The following is a 21,884-nucleotide window of genomic DNA, read 5'->3' as shown; positions in this document are numbered from 1 at the left end:
TGAGTTGCTGCGGACACCGCAACTCTACAGTTATACCCGATACTAAGTCAGTATGGCTCTCCTCCGGCAGACGCCGCTAATCTTAAACGACACGACAAAAAGTGCGTGCAAGAGAGACAGAAAATCAGTCTGAGCGTGACGTCGGGCGCTGCGTAGCCACTGCAAATTTATTTGTTCCTTTTGGCTATAAATCCATCCGATCTGATCCAGATTCAGCAACCGGATAGATATGGTCATTATCTATGATTCTGCGTTTTTAGTTTTCTCGTATCCTCAATATTGTAGATGCAACAGATTTTCGTCCTTTGTGGGGGCCGAAGGGGGTGGGGCGAAATTTTGAGATATACGTTTTATAGTGGGATCTAACAGAAGTGCGAATACCAAATTTGGTTACTCTAGCGTTAATAGTCTCTGAGATTTGTGGATGGCCCTGATTTTCGTCCTTTGCGGGGGCGGAAGGTGGTGTGGCGAAATTTTGAAACAAAACGGTCAAGATCCGATATCACAGGAGTGTGGATACCAAATTTGGTTGCTCTGGCTCTTATAGGTTCTGAGATCCTTGAACTCATATTTTGCAATTGACAAAACCGACCATGAAACCTGTGTGTTAGAGAGAGACAGAGCGAGAAAGAATGAAATTGTTTTCTTGATTCTGGCTATAATAATTTTACGATCTGGTTCAGATTTTAAACTCTAAAACATATAGTCATCTTCTACGATTCTGCCTTTTTAGTTTTTTCGTATCTTTAAAATTGTGGATGCCACAGATTTTCGTTCTTTGTGGGGGCGGAAGTGGGCGGGGCGAAGTTTTGAAATATTTTTGTAGCAGTGACATATCACAGAAGTCTGGATCCAAAACATCGTTGCTCTAGCTCTTATAGTCTTTGAGCACTAGGCGCTAATAGGGACGGACAGACGGACAGACAGACATGGCTCAATCGACTAGGCTATTGATGCTGATCAAGAATATATATACTTTATGGGGTCGGAAACGATTCCTTCTGGACGTTACACACATCCACTTTTACCACAAATCGAATATACCCCAATACTCATTTTGAGTATCGGGTATAAAAATACTTAGCACTTATGTTAGCTTTCCCCAAATGATTTAGTAAATAATAAGGTTTAGTATTTTATTTAAAGCTCTGAAATTCAACCAAACAACCCATGTAACATTTATATCCTTGGGGTATATATCTGTACGCCTGTCCATCTATATCTTTTCCGGGTTCACTCACCTCTCAGTTATTTTATGCCCTTATTAACCTTCTGAACAGACTTTTATTAGCTCTTACCTCTAATCACCAAAATCCAACTAAACTATCTTTGACTTACTTACTTTTCTTACTCGTCCCAAATAAAAGGCTGCTGAAAGGAGGGACACTTCAATTCCTGCACTGAAATCAAATTCGAAATTTCCATCAAATTTACCCATTTACAGACACAAGATCAAGCAATCTCTTCGAGTGATACTCCATACATGATTCCTCTTTCGTAAGTTATTTATAATTTTGATGAATTGTAAGTACGCTTGAAAAGCATTCTTCGCTGAGCAATCAATAATAAGGGTAAAAGAGCATGAAACAAATTATATTTGAAAATATTTACCCTGTACACTCAATGCTCAATGACGTTCTCTTAGCAACCACTTTGAAATATTGTTCTTGAGTACGTGGTATTCCAATTGCTTAAACGGCTCGCCCCAATCTGAAAATTTTTCTTCACTATACAGCCCATGGAATACAACTTCATTAAAATGTTTGCTAAACTTGACTTAAACAAGGGTTCTTGTGCTAAACAAATGAAATTAAATTGGACACAATAATTGCGCAATTGAAAAGTCAATAAAAAAGAGAATTACTCAGGGGTTCCGACTTCAATAAAAAAATATATATAATGAATGTTTGCAAAGCAATACATAAAATCTAAATTGACTATAAATTGACTTATAAAACATTAAAACAGTGCTTATACAAAAATACGAGGAGAATGTGGATCAAATGCACAATGTCAAAGGTTGAGACATTTCAGTTTGAGGAATATTTTCAGCACATAAGCACACATTAGGTGAACACACATACAACATATGTCAACTCAACTATGAGTATGTATTATACCAATGCCTACAAAATATTTCTTTCTGTAAAATATCAAATGTTCAGTTTATTCTTTTAAAAAATGTTCCATCATAGAAAATTTTCTTCGTCAGGAAAATTATTTCTGATACTGAGAAACAGAAAATTAAATAATTATCTAGTCTAGTCTTACCAAAATAACTTTTAAGATCAAACTATTTTTTTTATTTACCACTTTTGAAAAATATAGTTTGGGTTACCGTGTTGTATTTTTTGACTACTTACTCCATTGTAAGAATATTTCCCGACTAAGGATGGATTAATGAGGGCATAAGTATTTACAAAAGATTTGATATTCATTTGTTAAAATTAGATCATTTAATCACACCAATTATTCTACACGTATAAGTTAGAATCCTTGGCCGGAACTATGTAATAAATACATTTTTCTACAACCTCCATAAATTTTTTAGAGATATGTAAATTCGATTTATTTTAGGGAGCCCTTAAAGATAATCAAATAATCTATTTGTCTTTATCTCTTTCTAAATCTCCCTACATGCGTCTAGCTCTAGACCCAAGGTGAATAGAAACAAGAGGCAAAAAACTGTTGCTTTCCACTGGCTCCATGTGAATTGAGACCAGGTACTGGGTTGCTACCGCCAGAGGGAGGCACATTATTGGCAGCCGTCGCATAGTTATAGCTCATGTGCGCGTATGAAGGAACAGCGCTCGAAATTGCCTCGGTAGCAAATCCAGAACTGTGAATAGAAGCTCCCAAATGCTGTGGACTGCAAGGGGACTGACGTGGCTCCATAATTTGATGAGAAGAAACGGCGATATTGGCGGTGGCGGACGAAATGCCATCAGCTGCACCACCAGATGGCAGCGGCGGTGGTGCTAAGCCATATGAGGAGATTACCTCGTATCCGGTTCCATTGTTGCTTGCTCCTAAATTCGATGAATGTACATTACCGCTGTTTCCAGCATCATTCGGAGATAGGTGATGATGTGGCCCAGCTATCGGTGGTGGTCGCAGGGTCATGTGGCACGGATACAGCGAAGGGGGCGTAAGGTCGCGTTGCTGTGATAAGGGCGATGGAGGGGCCAGAGGTCCCACCGATGAATGGCTAAAGCTTGGCATTGGTGTAATAGAACTGCAAAAGAAAAATAATATATGAAGTTACCGATACCACAAAATAAACACAAATAGTATTAGGTTGGTAGATTAGATTGGTAAATTAGGTGACTGTTTGAAAAATATTACAGTCTACAAATGTAATGATGCTGATCCATCATTCGCTATGAAATATATACATTTCTGTGGCAAGCAAGACCTAGATCTGCTTGCATTTCAAGGAAGTCTTTAAACGGTAGCTCCTCTAGGCAGTATTTAAACTAAACACAGATTTAATTAATGTACTCGTACCCGTAACTATCTCCCATCGACAATGCGGGATGGTGCATATTCGAGTACATCGCACTCATAGAGCTGCTGAAACTTCCGCTATTGAAATTTAGGCGCGGCGAAATGGCAGGAAGAGCGTGCGAGTGAGTGTGCGTATGCGGATGCGAATGTGCATGGGCATGGGCATGGGCATGTGCAAGGTGATGATGGGTACTATGTTGCCCGGAGATCCCTAGGCCAGGCGAACAAGCGTCGCTGCCATCTTCTTGTGGTTGCCCACCAGCACTGTCGGAGTTTCCAACGGATCTTAGATGCAGCGTTGGTGTGGGACTGTCAGTGGTTTCAACACCACCCACGGCCGGCGTCGACAACGTGTTTGGCGACGCTAACCCGTTGATTGTGTCTGGATAAATAGGATTGATTTTTATTCAACATACTCGTATTTGTAGTGCACTTAAAACGGACTTACTTCCTGAGGGACAATTGGCCGATAGCAACGAGGAGCAAGCCCCGAGACTATTAGGACTGTCGGTTAAAGACGCATTTGCTGAAGTTGAAGACGACGTTCCACTTGTTCCCGTAGAATTTGGTGTCCTGCGCTGATTTCGTAACTTCTCTTCGCGGCGCCACTTAGCACGACGGTTTGAAAACCAAACCTGTATTCTTGCCTCCGGCAAACCAATCTTACCAGCCAAGCGTTCCCTAGCAAAAACATCCGGATAATGTGTGCGTTCAAACTCTGAGAAATAAGAAAAATACAATATGAACTATTTGCACGCGTTTTCATCAACCTATAACTCAAACACTTGAAATAAATTTGTATAGTGTAATCCCCCTAGCAACACATTACAAACTGTGGAAACATTGTATTTTTACCGGTATTAAGCCCCAAATTAGTTTGATAATCTTTAAAGTCAAGCAGCACCTTTCCAAAAGACGTATTTTTTACCGAATGTGTCTTCTGCAACTTTTTTCTGTAAAACTTGTAAGAGCATATGTGCATTTGCATGTACATACATACTATATATGTACATATGTATTATAGCAAGTACTCTTCGATAATCAGGCTTATTAAATGGGTCAAAGTCCATACCCTGAAGTCGTTTGAATTGCGAAATGCGCTTTAGAACAATGAGCTATATTTATAATGAGTGTAACGCCGCTTACCTTTTTCTAGGCTATCTATCTGCTCATTTGTAAAGGAAGTGCGATTACGTTGCAGTTTCCGTTTAAGTATAAGGCGAGCCTGATCATCCTCGCTGTTTCCTATATTGGAGGCGCCGCCATTGGAGTTTTCCCCTTCACCGGAACCCGTTTCATCCGACTGATGTCCGTCAAGCTCTGCCAAATTCATAAAGTAAAGATATATATAGTACGTCTATTTAACGATCCATATAGATGTACTGTCCCCATGGACTTCCACTTCCCTTAAACAACTACAGGCTTACATAAAATAATAAATAATCAACTATAGATTGTACATAGTTACAACATATGCATAGCATTCCTTTGGAGACAAATACCTTCAAGTTTGAACCGGCTGAGAAAAAATATTCCATCTTAAAGTAATAAGAACGCCCACGTCTTGATATCTTTGAGGATCTATTGTTAATGCAGTGGCTATGATTGCTAAGAGTCTTATAGCCACTCCCAATTTGGTTGTGCAACTCGGTGGGAAGGACGATAAGCTAAGAAACGTCCTTCCTATGTTTATAAATTCCTGTCTACTCATCTATGCACCTATCGGCAGCAGCTCGATGTAGGTGCTTCCCATTCGCTAAACAATTCTCACAGCCATGGACTCGCCGCTGAGCTCTCTATTGCCTCTAATCCAAACCCCGAAAAGGTAAGCTAATTAAAAGATACACTAATATATGTACCATAGTACAAAACAGTTGGCTCTCCATCTTCGATTAGTTACAGGAAAAGCTGAACAATTGGACGGTCCGGCAATCACTGTGCACTCTAAGCACAAAATCAGAAAGTAATAATGCAATATTGCAGATGGGCATCCGAGTGTAAAGCAGGCGATAAATTTGTACAAAATGTTCATATGTATGTATACATAGTATATGCGTCAGATACGCCATCCTGTCATCCATTTGTGTATATTTTAGTCAATAACAATATTTCAGTGCTTAAATAGGCATTTCACCTCACGCCGAGTTTACTAGACTCTCTAAACTGCGAACGGATGGAAAAATGTATTGTTTTCTCTACCTATTTATGTGCAACTATTGTTGAGTTTAGATTGAGTTGAAATATAAATAATTAAACTATCGATTATGCACATTAAGGAATAGACGATAAATGTATAAAATATCTAAAGAATAAACATTTTTACATTTTAGTTGAATTCTCTGCAGGTAAAAGAAAAGTTTTTCTTCGAACGAAGCAGCTATATACATATGTATACAATCTTGGCTCTGACTTATACATATGTACATACATATATAGTCTATGAATTTTGATTGATGAGGATTCTTTAGGCGTATCAAGAATATAGTCAAAATCACAACACCCTCTGCAAGCGTATAGGTAAGGACAGGCATTGTTGTGTCGAGCAGTTCTATTTCGAGCCGCATTAGTGGTCACATCAAAGAGGCCGCTAACATTTGTAGGGCTCTTGGCTTGTCACATTTTATATGACCAATTCAATGTAAAAGGTCTAAGGGTATGTGTATTTGTATGTAGATACGTCAATGGCTCGTGTGTAATTGGTGCTTAATGTTACTGAATGTGACAGTGCAAATAGATGCTGATAGCCAACAGACTTGCCGCTGGATATGGTCGGGCCAGCGCCAAAGGCTGGTCTGCTCTGGATCACTCCAGAGCACATGTCACTTGCCTATAAAGTTGCAATGTTCTGACAGGCAGCAACAGAGCAACAATGACAGACGACGGTAGATGTCGAGCGATGTCGAGCAACTCGGGATTTAAACACTGCGACGGCTACGACGGTGAAGGGAAACGGTGCCAAGGGGATGGATACCGGGACTGATGTGGGAAGAGGATGAGTTCGAGTTTGGGCTCGAGTTGGAGGACAACGAAGTGACACTCAAACAGCTAAATACATTAAAGACAAAACTTGATAAGGCAAGAGCTCTAGTATGAGGATTTCAAATACGATTTTATAAATATGTATTTTCTGTTTTCTATTTATGCACCCCATCATCAGCAACAGCATCACCTTAGCACCAACCAAAACCCCACCCCAATCACGACCCTGAACCCATCTCCATCTCCAACCACAGCCACAGCCACCCTCACGGTTTCCCGTTTAATGAAGTGTCATCGCCTGTAAAATGAGTCTGTAAATCGCATTAAAGCAAACTACACGGTTAAGGGTAAACCTGTCAAGCACGGCAGCGGCAACGTCAGCGGTTGCCCGATAGCTACGGATTATACTTGCTCTGCAAGGGGGGTTAAGGAGGAGCAGGAGTAAGAGTAACTCACGCTACAGTTACAGCTTTGACACACTGTCTGCGGTTGGTCCTGTACATTAATATTGTGTTTTGTTATCAAAACTGGATTCATTCTATTAAGCAAAATAGTATTCTCGGTCGAAGTACTCGTATAGTCTACGTATAGTCAAAGCTCTGATTATCAGATTACAGCTAATCAAAAGCATTTGTATCCAACTACACAGATCTCATCCAATTAGAAATCAATAGGAACAGCAGTCGATCAATAAGTCCGAATACGAGTATGATGGGCGTCATCAGTCGGTTAGGGGGAAGGCAGGCTGCGTTGTGCCTGGGATCCGCGTAAGAGCATTCTACCGGTGCCACTTATGTTAATTATGTATTCAATTACCAATATCTTCAATCGTCAAAATGTTAAACGTTTTGTCTTTCAATCGTACCAATCTGCCGCTACAAGTACAATGTACAATACTTATCGGCACTAATACAATATCATTTTCCGTCGCCTTCTCTGGTATTCAAAGAATGGGAATACAGAAGATGCCAGTTACCAGCCGCAGTGATCTATATTCATACCTCAGTTACGCTCGTTAAAGTTAAAGAAACGATCGATGCGCACACAAATCGGGAACACCAGAAGATTGACTTACTTTCTTGTTACGCAATACCATAAAACTAAGCAAAAGATTAGAAAATCATACAATAAAATTTTAATTTTTAACATTTTATTTTGGGATATTGACCGAAAATGTTGTAATCTCTGGTCGTTTTCGATACGGTTCATTCTCGATATTGATAATATACACTTCATGGTAGATGGTAGAACGCATTTCCACATCCCATGCGTGTGTAGACAGAAGCAATTGTCTGTCACGTGTCTCAGGTATTTACGCACGACACGACACGCCTAAGACATTGTCAATTGCCAAGTTTTGGACAATCACGGCACGGAAATAAAACGGGGCATACTCGTATAAAGCATCGCATATCTGCAAAAGCAAATATGTAAATGTCTGCCCAATGCAATCGGTCGTTATTTCAGCTCGTTCGTGCGCACTTTTAGTTAAATTTAGTTTCGCCGCTTTTTGTCTGTTTCAAAGAAAGGTATATACATACGGCATGAATTGTATATAACACAGAAGAAACCATTTTCAACTATCACTGCATTATATTCTCATTTGCCATTGGAAGAATCGGCTATACAACTGTATTATAGTATATAGTCTATAGTCGCATCACTACATACATATGTATGTATATCACAACTTTATGAGTTACTACATTCCAGCATAACGTACCTTCTATATGACTATACTACATAAAGTATGGTAATATTAAGTAAAGCTCACCTTTTTTTAGAAGAATGTCGTCAGTGGTCATGGGGCAGTTGCTCAAGTGGTTGTGGTTCCCACCGCCGGCTAAATTGGGTGGACTCAAGGGCTGAGATGTCGTTGAACCTGGGGCATATACAGCCACTGAAGTCATACCGGAGCCGGATGACACTGGGATCGGTATTTCACTGCCGTTTAGAGGGGAGGTGTACCAAGATCCAGTTGAATAATGGCGTGGAGGCCAGCTTGCCTGTTGAAGCTGCGATGCCTGTTGGTGCTGTTGGCTGTGCACCAGCTGGGGATGACTGGAATGGGGATTGGTTCCAAAATGGTTCGGTGACGAGATGGCTATGGCTGGATCCAACGATCCACCTGCATGCTGAGTATTGAGGAGACGGAGCTTTTCATAAATAGACTCCTGTTCGCTGCCTTCGCCAGAATTGCTGGCTCCGCCGCTTTCGGAAGAGTTTAAAGGCGTGGCTGTTTGCATCAAATCGCCTCCCGAGCTCAGTGTGGTTCTAGTTCCACTCTGGCTCTGCGCACTGGTAGCAGTACCATTTACATTTACTGTAGGATTGGCGCTGGTGCTAGTGTTTGTACTTGAATTACTCGTTCCGGAATTTTGTTGCTCCTTTTGTGCCGCCAAGTTTCTTAATACTCGATTTATCGATGAAACCTAAAGTGATATATAGAGTTTGATTTGTTTGTTTTGGGAATATTGAAATGATACTGATATAATACCGAATAATATTGTAATAAAGTAATTAAAATATAGTAAAATGGCTTGTGTTACATTAACATCTGTGTCCATATTTGTTCATTATGTACAGTTTGTACATTGTACATATGTATGTACATACGAGTAAAATCTGCGGAGTTGACTTTGGGTTAGAGTCAGAATACGACTCGAAGAACTCTAGGGAGTCAGTACCAGAAAAAGCTTTAACTTTACCTTTTTCAGTTGGCAGCAGCAGAAGCAGCAGCAGCAGCTGACATTTGGCTGGGGGTTTAGGAATATTTTTTCGTCCTTATTATTTTAAGGTTGTGCCTGCGCTTGACAACGCTTTTCAAACGAATTCAAAAGGAAAGGAAAAATACGAAAGAAACGAATGAACAAACGAGCAAACATATAAATGAGCGAGCGAGTGAGAAAGAACAACAGGGGAAAGTGCAGTTGAGTGGAAAAATTAGGCAGAATGTCCTTTCAGGGGGTACAACGCTCGCAGTGAACGTTCGCATAAAAACTTATTTTTAAAATGAGCACCGTCCCCGAATCCGTACGTACTCGCATACATACATATGTATGTATATGCATCGGTACATACATATATATGTACATAAGTATATTGTACATCCCTTTACCTACTTCGGACATATTTACTTCTGTGTACACCATAACAACTTTGCTACTTTGGAGCTTTCTGCATCACATATCTATGATGCAGTGCAACCAAAAATATCTGGGCTTAACGCTAAGTAATCTCCAACAGTCATTTCTTCGGACAACAAGTGCAGCGCAGCAAGGAAATGGAAGATTTAACGCTCGTCGGACAACAACAGCCGCCAACAGAAAGGAGCTGTATCCTGTGGATGGGGGGGGAGAGAAGTGGCAAGGGCCTTTCAGCCGTTCCGTTCCGTGTCCAAGCGAAACTGCTTGCGTTTTCACCCCCCGACGATTTTGCTATTCGAATCCGAACTCGTATTTGGCCAATCGGCCGTTTCTCGCCCCGATTCCGAACACCGAACACCGAGCATGGACGTGATTCAGCAACGTGATTCCGATTCCGGTTCCCCCTCGCACTGGCGCGTGAATTTCAACGCTTAACGGTTTGTGGTGGCGGCGGGCCGTATTTATTTAATATTGTATTTTTTCGTACATTTTTCTAGCACTGATTTCCCTTTTTGTCGTTTAATGTGCATAAAAGATTTTCCCTTCCATTTGAACGAGCACATTTTCCACACAACTGTCAATGGGGAAAAGTACAAGGCAGGCAAGGCAGGACATCACCATCAGCGGCCATCGGCATCGCTGTCACAATTCATTTTGCCTTTCTTTCTTCTTTTTTTTTGGCATACTTAATAAACAATAAAAAAAATACGAATGGAAAATGGTAATGCCAGAGAACAGCAAATGGCGTCGGAAATCGAAAATAAAAAGAAATCCAAGTGATACAAATTGTCATAGTCATAGTATACATATACCGAGAATATAAAGCCTAAATAACTGAAGCAATTACAGTAACTACCATAACATTATGCAGTAGTTGCTGTAGCATCTACACGCATGTATGTATGTACGTACATTAGATTTAGTACACTTACACTTGGAATATTGTCGTTGGTGCAAACGTTCTCCTGCAGTAATCTATCTCGAATTTCCCAGGCAAAAATGCTCGGGCACTCGCGTTTGTATTGCGAAATTTTGCTAACGACTTCAGCCGTAGCGACCCGTGGCTTGGATCCACCGATGGCGCGTGGTCGAATGCTTCCGGTTTCATAATATCTGAAATAAAATAATCAAAATCTTTATCCCATTATCCATAATAGTTAATCTTGAATATAGCTTGAACTGCACTAAATCGAATTTATTATTAGATCAAACCAAACGGTGCCATCCGACTCGGCAATTTTCGACTTAAAATCTCCACTTTTGTGTCATAGTGGTAATAAAATACAACAATTTAACAAATATTAATATATTCTAACTGGAAATAATCATTATTAGTATTAGATGATGGTTGTCAAAGTTGGTTGGTTGAGTCAAAGTTAATAATTGACCATATTACATAATATAAATAATCGTTTTTAATGATAACAACTTACGAACTGATGGGAAAGGAAACTGCCATGAAGAAAAATCTCTCGAGGTTTGCATATCACCTACCTGCCTAGAATTTTGCTAACGCATCCATTAGAAACTTGTAGAATCCGAGAAATATCACATGGCCGAGCTCCGGAATGCGCGAGCTCAACAATTTTCTGGCGCGTTGAATCAGGCAATGGTCGTCCACCAACAAAAACACCGCCCAACTGGTTTACTCCACTGTGACCTGTAAATATAGAAGAAGATACATACATACTTTTGGATGCACTTGCTGGTTAAAGAACTGAAGGACCGCACACCAATCCACGGAGCAGACCATCACGGACCACAACGAATACAAGCCTTTAATTAATTTGAACTCTGCTGCAGTTTACAGCCTAATCAAATCACATACTGTTTATTTAGACGTAGATCCAGGTGCTTCTACACACATGTTGATGTTTGATAATATTTCTACTTTTCATCTTCTGTCAGTTTCGTACTACACGAAATCATAACTTAATTCGTAACTTCACAGGTTGTACAGTAATGTGTACTATATATTTTATATAAGTACATATTTATGTATATGTGAAAAAGAATTTTACCTATATATAGTGACATATCTATAGTCCATGCTCCGCATACCCTTGTCTATGTCTATTAACTTAAACCCAAGTGTCGCATGTATAACTAACTAACGACCTCCTAGCCTCGACCTACGAAGGCAACTTTCTTTCCTTTCCGCCGTTGCCCGCAAGCGGATGCGACGCTTAGATATGGCCGTATGTATATACATATGTACATATGTAAAGTATGATGCAGATAATATGGCAATGAAGCAGATAATTCGGTTTGGCACACTTTAGAAAACGTCAACATACTCGGACGTCGGGTTCACCTGAATGCTAAAGCACTTCAAAAACTTTTTGTGCCAATATATCGGTTTTTAGCATCTCAATTTGTATTCGATGGCCTGGATTCTTCAGTTTTGACAATTTATTTTGAACGAGGACAACCCTTTGTGAAGACCTGAGACAAGGCAAGAATATGCATACACCCAAAAAGCAACAAAATAAAAATCAAAAGGCAAAAAAAGGTCCCACTTGGGGTTCAAGCCAAGCATAAGAATGGATTTCAAACAAATTTCCGAGTACTGATTGATAGAAAATCCCCTAAATCTGCGTATCAATTTACTACTTTATTGGTAACGAAAGAAACGAAACCAGCCAAGCAGTAAATGCATGGCATAGCTGGGCTGGTCGAGTAAGAAGGACAGCAGGCTAAAAATTGACAAGGGGCTAATCCGAGAGCCTTTCTTGTTTCTTTTACGACTATATGCATATTGTATTGTACCTTTATATACATAAAAATATACCTATTTATGTTTGATAGATAACCGATAAGCACCGCTGTATCGATCTTCAATAAAATTTCGATGTCTTTAAGAAACTCTTTATACGATTTAAATGTTACAATCCCCATTTTTCCCCTTCTAAAAGACCACTTTCCTGTGTATTGACTGTGGGTCATTTTGTGGAGCAATGTACCCTACCCTACGGACTACCGACGACGAACCCATGTCGAAGATTAGAGTGAATTCGTGGGAAAACTCTAAGCGGTTTAAGTGCACACGGAGGATGCTTTATCGGCTGTCGTCTGCCACTTCAAAATGCAAACATAAGTCTATTTTTTAACATCGACAATAAAATACATACTGCACAGAATTAATAGTGAGGTGATATTATAATATATGTTTATTTTTAAATTATATTTTAGCCTGGAAATTGTTTGTATGTTATTCACGTAAAAACTTGAGATACACTATGCAAATTTAATCAAACGAAACGTTTTAGTTAAGAGTATTTTCCAAAAATAGAAACCTCTGCTGCATCAGCCGTGTGTGCAATGAATGTAAAAAATATGAATTACCAAAGTGACAAGCTACACAATAGCCGAGAAAATCTTGCCAATGGGATTAACAATGTAATTGCAACACAAATCAGTCGGCAAACAAAACAATGGCAGACCAGACCAATAGTTTGCAGACCAGTACTCTCTAGGGGACTCTGGACCGATTAGGGAGACTTCCCCTTGTCGCAAAAGAATGGACAGGGTCAGGAGCAGGAGCAGCAGCAGCAGCAGTAGCAGAAGGCCTCGGATCCGGGCCCGAATCCGACAGCCGCTAAAGAGGCTCATTTGGTACTATGTTTGTGTGTTGTGAGTGTGTGAGTGTGTGAGTGTGTGAATACGAGTGTGTGTCCGACATGAGTAGAACAAAATGCCAAGGCTTTTGTTTGTTTTTATTCGACTTCGGCTTTCAACATCAATAATTGTTTTCATTTGTAACGACATGACACGAAACGGTCGTCGAACACGAATACACACTTCAAGATCATTAAAGGTGGAAAATGATTGTATTGATTCACAACACAACAATAGCGTAGACCCAACTGAGAGTACTTAACAGCTCGGCGGGATAGGGATGGGATAGGATCCAGCAGGACATCACCATCACTGATGAATGCAGCCCAGCTACTACGAGTATTGCTGTGCGCTCGTCATCGTCTTAAAAGCCGATATAGATCCTCATCGCGTTCCTAACTATTCACTTTGATCAGCTCTCGCCATTGTGGTCTATAATTGGCAGCATGTGCCCGTTTCGTTTCCAAGTCACCTATGAAACAATGACCGTAGCCATGGGATATTTGGCAATTTTCACACCAATGACAATTTTATCATGCCATTTATAAAGTTGTATAAGTAATCCCTTTAGTTGATGAAATGTCTCAATTATAAGTGTTATTTCCTGCATATTGCAACTCATTCTCAGAGTTTGAACTATTCAATCGATTAAATAAGTTTACATGGAACAGAGTCCACTCCAGTTCCTCATCTTGACTTTGAACTATGCTATTTAATTAGCTCTGCCTTTGTATCAGCATCTACTCCTATGTACATATGCACATGCAGCTGCCTCTCTTTACCTACTTATCTGTATCTGTATCTAAATCTGTATCTAATTCAGTACCTCATGATGTTACTCAAAATTAAAGACATCCATCCCACATATGAGCCTTCCACATACACATACGCGTTAAGAGTCCACGCGCCAAAATCTGGTTAACCAGCAAAGGCATAGAGCTTAGCTTAACTTCTGCTCCTGCTCCTTCTCCTGCTGCTGTGTAAATTTAAATAATTGAAAAGGAAGTGTAATGGGGAATGTGGATTTGAATTGGTGTGCGATGGGGGGCTAGGTGGAAATGGTGTACGGTTATGGAGTTGGAGCCGGAAACATACATTCGTCATCAGTTAAGTGGTAGTAAGTTGTGGTAAAATACGACGATGTCGAATGGGGTTGCGCCCCTGTGGTCGCATCCACGGCTTCCATCGCAGTAGCAGATTTTCCACCAATACCGCCTAGTCCACTACCACTTGCGGAACTTAAACAAGGCAGATTTCTCATCGCAATCACATTGTCTATAAAAGAAGAGCAGAGCAAAGGAAAAATATTCACATAAACAAGTTACTATAAGCTAGTTATTGGAATGTTATTCAGATGATAGTTACGATCCTAAGTAATCAACTATGTACATATGTTTTTGAGTCCTCCGTCCAAATACACTATAGGTACACATGAACTTATAATTCTCATGCCGAAAACGTCTAGGGCTGTTGTTTTGTACAAATTTGAGTACAATACGAGTACTATATGCACAATGCCACAATGAATAAGTATAATTATTTGATTATCACTAAAAACGCTTTTTTTAGGCCGACCGTCTATTTTTATTTTTATGGTATGTATGCATGTATGTACATACATATGTCGGACTAAGCAGCAGACTATGTACTGTATCAGATGGTGATGACCGTTGTATTCAACCGATGTAGGAAATCGAAACAATAATTTCAAATCATCAGAATGGGAATGAGATTGCATACATGAACCTAGGTTCGGTTCGGTTCGGGTCGGTTCGGAGGTTAGGCACGGACCCGCAAGGCTCCTGTAACTTGACTTGACCGTGTAAAGTGTCCGAAGCCAATTACCAATTATGCTTACCCTTGTGAGCCATTTCCTCGAGAGATGGTAGGCGCTCAATGAGCGTTCCCGCAGACCATGGGGGCACTACAGTACTGATGGCCGTCGGTGTTGGTTGCAACGTAAACATAATTGATTCTGGATATGTAGATGGATGTGGGGTTTGACGCTTTATTGATTCCACTGAATGTGATGTAATCAGATGTACATACAATACATACACAGGTATGTATGCATGTGCCAATGCTCACATTTAAAATGCCTACACAGAAATTTTTCGAGAATAGCGCAGTTTGCCGACTTTTGACTTCACGCTCACGCTGCGTCCACACCGCGGGAAACAGACTAAGCTCAAGAATCTGTGCAGATGTTAACTGTGAATTGAAGGGGGATCCCTTTTGTTGGCGATGTCATGGGGACTCGAACTGCACAAACATAAATGAAGCTGAGCATCCGCCTTTGTTTTAATTCACTTGTTCATTTCGTATTTGCCGCTTTCAATTCCACATATGTATTGGCCAACACTTTTGCACATTTTCACTTTGCGCAATGCGCGGAATATTTGTTAATTATTACAAGTGAACGTGAACGGAACGGAACGCGATAAACTTAGATAAACTTATTTACATAAATATGTAGGGGAATCTCGGTTGCTGCTCCACTTGGAGAAATAACACTACGCGATACTTTAGCTTACTTCTAATAACAGTAGCAGTAGCAGTACCAATACCAGTACCGATTCCGATACCGACGTTTGCGTTACAATGCCGATTAGGCTCTCATTAACGATTCGTAGCCTGGAGCATCTAACAACAGACCGGGCCGCGCCGCTCTATAGTTACCTTTGCTACGCGGGTCACAATAAGAATGCAACTGCTTGGTTGTGTACCATTAACCGACTAGACGGCTTCTCCTCTCCTCCTGTGCTAATTTGTGCCGTGGTAGGAAGGCTCCTCTGATTTGATTGGTTCGTAAAGCCGGTTCACGCACCACCACTTGCCACATGGAATCAATGTGGTTGGCTCGAGATGGCACACGAGCTATCCCGCTCTTGCAGGCTTGAAACATGCTTTTGTGTGAGGAGTGCAGAAATCGCGGCCGGAGCCCGGGGGTTGAAAATGAATAGTCTGCAGACTTGCAGTCAAATAATTGAAAATGTACTATACACACGAATGCGACAATGTACATGCATATTAAATATGAAGGAATTTATTTTGAAATGATTAAACAATTTCCAACCTTTAAAACTCGTTTTAGCATCACCTAGGTGGTGTAGGGATATGTAAAGGACGTAAAATCGAAACGAAAACTTTAGCCCGAGGAAGGCTACCAAAAGCCCATCCGTTGTTGACTTTAATCTTTTCATGGTAAGCGGTACTTATGTATCTATAATTTTACTCGTATATTTACATATTTACACCCACCGCCCAGAACATCTGATAGAATTTGAATATTCCGAACAAACAGGAAAATCGTGGCAGTGGCAGTGGCAGTGGCAGAGGCACTGGCAGTGGCAGTGGCAGCGCCCAATCGAATTGTTTCATTTCATTCCGATACAATAACCGCTACACTCTTCCATTAACTACCCGCACGTTTCCGCTGCAGACACGGCAAGCTCATGCACGGCACGCCGCGCTCAATCTTCAAGGGGCGTGGGCGTGGGCGTGCGGTTGTTTTGCAAAATGTCGACAAGTCTGAACATGGTCACACCCACAGCAGCCTCATGTGAGGAGGCTGGAATTTAATAATCGTTGGTCCTGTTTTCGCGTTTGGGTTTGGCCAGTTTTTGCTGGATAGAAAGAGACGGCCAGAGTGCTCACTGAATGATGAAAGTGTACTCATTTCGAAAATATGCGTGGAATGTTTACAAAGTTCTTCCTCGAGAGCACACACAAAATCAGTAAAAAAAAAAAATAATAATAATACCATAACAAGCCCAAATTAGAAAACATATGACCCGGATATAGTCTGACCAAACATTCAGTAACTACGTTACTATTTATTTTGTTTACCTAATGCTATTATTTCCCATTCATTAGCAATGATTTGTACTTAGTACAAACACACATACTCGTTTGGTTTATCCCCTCTTAAAGTGTATGTTTTCACATCAATATCTAATTGCTACTCTCTACGTACTTATATATATTCGATATACTACTATGTAGCTTTCGGGAAAACCGTACTTCTTACATATTTTAATTTTGCTAAAGTTTTGATAACCTGGTGTGATGATCGACAGCTTGAGAATCGATCGGATAAAAGTTATTACCGTCTAAAGAATACTTTATCTGTATAAAGACCGATCCTAGCCAGATGGCTTTTACAATATTTGCGATTTTAATATGCGCAGATTAGATCAAAAACTCTGTACGGTGCGGGGGTGGAAGTTGCGAAATTTCTTATTGTATTGTATGGGAGCGACTGAAAGTAAATCCCTCGGCAGGAAGTAGAAAACAGTCCTGCAATCTGCACATTAAGTTCAGGCTAACTTCAGTACTGGAGCTGGAGCGCAATTGCGATGTGCCACGTGCCAGCGACACGGTACATCCTCGTGCTTTGAAAAGTTTTCCGCTCTGCCTTAGCGTTTGAGCACTGCTTCTATTTCTATCGGTGAAGGAGTATGGGAGAGTCTAGCTGAGTCCAAGTCCGCCTCCCCGGAGTTTGAACCAATATTAATAAGTGAGATCTTAATAATCTCAGCAGATACTGTTGGTACGTACATATGCGCAGCCAAAGGATATGGAAGGAAGCGCACGCTCCTGCACGAGCTCCGAATTCACGGAGCAACAGTGCGGCAGCTGCACTGCGTCTTGACATAACCTATGAATAGCCACACCCCACAGCCTGCCTACTGTTGAGAGTAAATCCTTTAGCTCTGACAACCTATGCGAAATTAGACGTGTACTGATATGTATGTGCACGCGTTTTTGCGTGGATTCTTGATGCGGTAAGAAAGCATTTCAACTTGCATATATCTTGTTGCTTGTCGTTTACATACAAATGTAATCAAAAATCTCAGCTCTCGGGGCAAAATAAACAATAAGAGCATTCGTTTTAAATAATCATTTGATGGGGTAGGTCCTTACCGATCACTTCGGACTTCCGCGATTTTATGGATTAACGTTAATGAAAACTAGCTTTAATTCACCAATTATTCGTCTGCTGAAATCTATATTTAAAGAGTTTCCTGCTTTCATATTCGCATATTGATATTGGTAGAGTAAAGGCGGTTGGCATGACCAACTCTTGTCACTTTCCGTTTTGTTTCCCTGGCCCCTGGCAGCGTGCGCCTTACTGATATCACAAGACGCCCATTTTCCACTCCTTTTCTTCTCCGTGTGAAGTCTTGCGTGCAGGCGATAAGCGGAACGACGCTATTTTTTTATATTTTATTTTTTCTACTAAGCACTAGAGCAACGCAACTGTTGCCGGGATAGACACACACACACACACCCACACACTGGCAGCATGACACGGACTCTAGAATGGAGAAGGAGAATGGCGCATGTTAAAGTTGAATTAACAATGTCTACGACTATAACCATATCCGAGTTGTTAGATTTTGGGAGGTACAACAGCATCTGCTGAGCTCGAAGTGCGGATAGATACAGATTTCACATTTTGTATAAGTTATGAACAGGGAACTGAAAAATATTGGTTTACCTCCAAGAGAAGTAATATGGTTTATACGGTGGTATTATACTAGTGAAGTGTTAAATATAGTACATACATATGTACTACAGTTTAGTAAGCATACAAAAACCAATATTTTTATACATAGCTGAATATGAAAGTAGTAAGTTTTCAATAAGGCTATTTAGTGTTTTTAGGGCGCACAACGAAATGGAATGGGTGCAGTCTGCTCAAAGTTTTGGTTGAAGATAGTACGTAGGATTTTGTTTTGAAATCTTTGCAGGATTTGAATGTTTTCATGTACAATAATTATAAAATTATTAAAAATATTCAACCTAAATCAAATGTAGCTAATCTATAAAAAAAAAGCTTTTAACTGCCGTTTGCTGAATTTTTTTTTATCAAGATAGTAGTTTTAATTCAGGAATCACGAAGTGCAACTACTTTATGATGCATTATACTCGTATACGCATATACATCCCATCCCCTCTCTTCGGATCCACATTCTCGTCGTCCGTGAGATATAATTTACAGAAAATTTGCTTAATCCATAATAAAACGCTACAATTATCGCACTTGAAAATCCCAGTTAGCACCGTCGCACCATTGGTCCCCCCCACTGGGAATTCAAGTAACGAGCCATTAAACAATTAAAGCAGCACCAGACTCAGGCTCAGACCCAGAGCCCGAGCCAGAATCAGCTATGTCCAGCCAAGCATTTGACCATCCAACCAAATACAAACAACGTGAAGCATGCGGGCTCGAAGCAATGGGGGAACGGAAAATGTGTATGTGGGTGTGGTCTAGTGTGGTATGTGTTTTTGTGTGAGCGGGGTAGATGTGATGTGCAGCTTTCCGTCCGCACGCCCATCTCTGGAAGAGGCAACCACTGTGAATATGCTTCAATTATTATGAGCATCCCGCGGCCGCACCTCCCACACGCTGCCAACAGCCTGACGACGACTATCACTTAACAAGAGACCAACACCACCGTCCAACCCAACCCCAATGTGGCCAACGTACAAAAGAAAAGCGTGGTAGAAGACGGCGAGGGGGTAAATGGGAAGGTCAGGATGCGTAGGGCTGCAGTTTGCCAGTCGAGGATTCATACGTAATTAAAAGGAACCATGCTGCTTTCAAAGGATTGAAAGTGGGGTTTATATTGCCTGCTTACAGACTCATCAAAATACAGCCAACAACGTTTATTGATCTTGTCTCATACATAAAATACATACATAGGTATGTATTTTAATGAATTCATAAATTTTAACTATTGTCTGTTGGCTATGAAAAAAACACTTGTCCTTAGCGATCTAGTATTTGATCCAGTTGGATCACTTGGCTCGGAAGTACATTGGAAGTATAATGGTCAAATCTATTGGACTCTCTTTATGGAATTGAAAACACATTCTAGCAGGCGGATTGAAGATTACGCGAAAATATCTGCTATATCTGTATCCTATTTTTGATTTGTTCTCTCTATAATCACTATATCGATCAATGTAATATAACTCTAATATGATATATTACGACCCATAAAGCATACATAATATGTACATTGTACATGTATTCTTCATCAAATCGAGTTGATATATTCATGTCCATCGGTTTGTCTCGGCTACCGTTTAGCTATCAGAGACGAAAAGATATCCTGTGATGTAACAGTTAATCATAATTGTTTCGAATTTTGCCTACGCTTCTTCTCACACAATTTTGAAGATACGAAAAATCAAAAAATGCATTATCATGAAGAATTATTTTAGCCATTAAGGAAGTTGTTACAATCTGGCATGAAGACTCGATCTAAGACTCGCTTCGTTATGGATACACATTTTTGCGAGACTTATTTCATCAGTTTATACAGTAATTCAAAACATGATATTTTACAGGAATTATATATGTAATATAATGTTTTCCTGCATTCGTATACCATTGCAATCAGGTATTATATTATGTTGAAATGATGTGGCAACACAGACAGATACAAAAGCAGAGGAGAAGCATTTTTCTCCTCCTCTCAGAGAATAGCATTTAACATGTCCAAATATTATTTGTTACCCTATCGCGCTGTCGCACTCAAATACGCATACACCCTCTATAGAAGGCATGATTAAATCGCATTAAATTCAACCGAGCGAAATATCAAAATTCTGAAAGTCTGAAAATATTATCAGCGGATTAGAATCAAATTTTACAGTGCCACCACCCCACTCCACACCACTCGCCCACCCTCTCGTGACCCCGCAATTTATCTCCGCTCTGCCGAGCTCGTCCATAAGGGCGCAAACTTTAACAGTAATAAGAACAACAAGCAGCATGCTAACAAGTGGCTTGGCATAATGCTCGAAAATTCCTGAAAGAGGAATGGATATACACAAAGGGGTTTGGGATCTATCTTGTGGGATGGAGTAGATAACTGCTGAAGATAAGAATGAAATGAAATGAGTAAGTTTCGTATTTAAGAGACCAACTGAGTGGAATAAATAGAAAAGCTAAATTTTTCTTCACTCATTGAAATTATCATATTTTATTATTAAACCAAATATACGAAATGTGAAGTACGGATATAAGACACGGTTCAGAAAAAAAATATCAAGTGCAAAGACTTATTAGAATTATAGTGCTGATCGAGAATATATGTGTATATGTGTGTATGCACATACAATTTTCAACCCTGAAAGGGTATGAAAACATGCTTAGGATCGGGCCGTGCCTGCTCAATTTATATCAATGATCGAAGCTTTAGCCATTTACTTTGCGCTAATAATGAACATATGTACTTACATATGTACATACTATATGAAAATCTACAACCCCTCAAAACAGTTGGGCCTCGAAGACTGATCGTTGCCTTGCGCTGACATAACCAAGCATTTCACAACAAAAAAACCGTGTACATGCAAACTCTCGAAAAATAGTACAAATAAAACCATAATTGCATGTTTTCACACGAGAATCGATAGCAGCTCTCAGACGTCACCGCTTCGGCGCTGGGGGTTGGATTGCCCATTGCCATTGCGAGGTCTGCTGAGATGGTGATCAAGAGAGTTTTAAAGTTTCCTCAGGCGAAGGCACGCTGACTTTGCCACACGCTGTGCCAGGGAAGATCAAAATGTTCGATCTGCCCAAAACAACGAACGAATAACAATAAGTAGAAGTTG

General features: G+C 40.3%; 1 protein-coding gene across 3 annotated transcripts; it reads right to left on the bottom strand.

The window, feature by feature from the left end:
* Positions 1-2,433: 2,433 nt before the first annotated feature.
* LOC108164499 (paired box protein Pax-6) lies at positions 2,434-15,962 on the bottom strand. Of its 3 annotated transcripts, XM_017300270.2 has the most exons (10): positions 15,339-15,962; positions 15,109-15,225; positions 14,346-14,525; positions 11,127-11,292; positions 10,565-10,745; positions 8,261-8,918; positions 4,654-4,827; positions 3,956-4,225; positions 3,508-3,889; positions 2,650-3,235 (listed from the first exon to the last, which is right to left on the bottom strand). In XM_017300270.2, the coding sequence occupies exons 2-10, from the start codon at positions 15,215-15,217 to the stop codon at positions 2,650-2,652; spliced, it is 2,706 nt and encodes a 901-aa protein (XP_017155759.1). In that variant the 5' UTR covers positions 15,218-15,225; positions 15,339-15,962. The 3 variants fall into 3 exon arrangements, with proteins under 3 accessions (XP_017155760.1, XP_017155759.1, XP_017155762.1); XM_017300271.1 differs by lacking the exon at positions 15,339-15,962 and having other exon boundaries at positions 2,434-3,235; positions 15,109-15,217; XM_017300273.2 differs by lacking the exon at positions 14,346-14,525 and having other exon boundaries at positions 15,109-15,962.
* Between the last annotated feature and the right edge of the window lie 5,922 nt (positions 15,963-21,884).

Source organism: Drosophila miranda, chromosome 5 (assembly GCF_003369915.1).
Source record: "Drosophila miranda strain MSH22 chromosome 5, D.miranda_PacBio2.1, whole genome shotgun sequence".
Lineage (NCBI taxonomy): Eukaryota > Metazoa > Arthropoda > Insecta > Diptera > Drosophilidae > Drosophila > Drosophila miranda.
The sequence above is the reverse complement of the archived record's forward strand: the minus strand, read 5'-3'. Positions and strand labels throughout refer to the sequence as shown.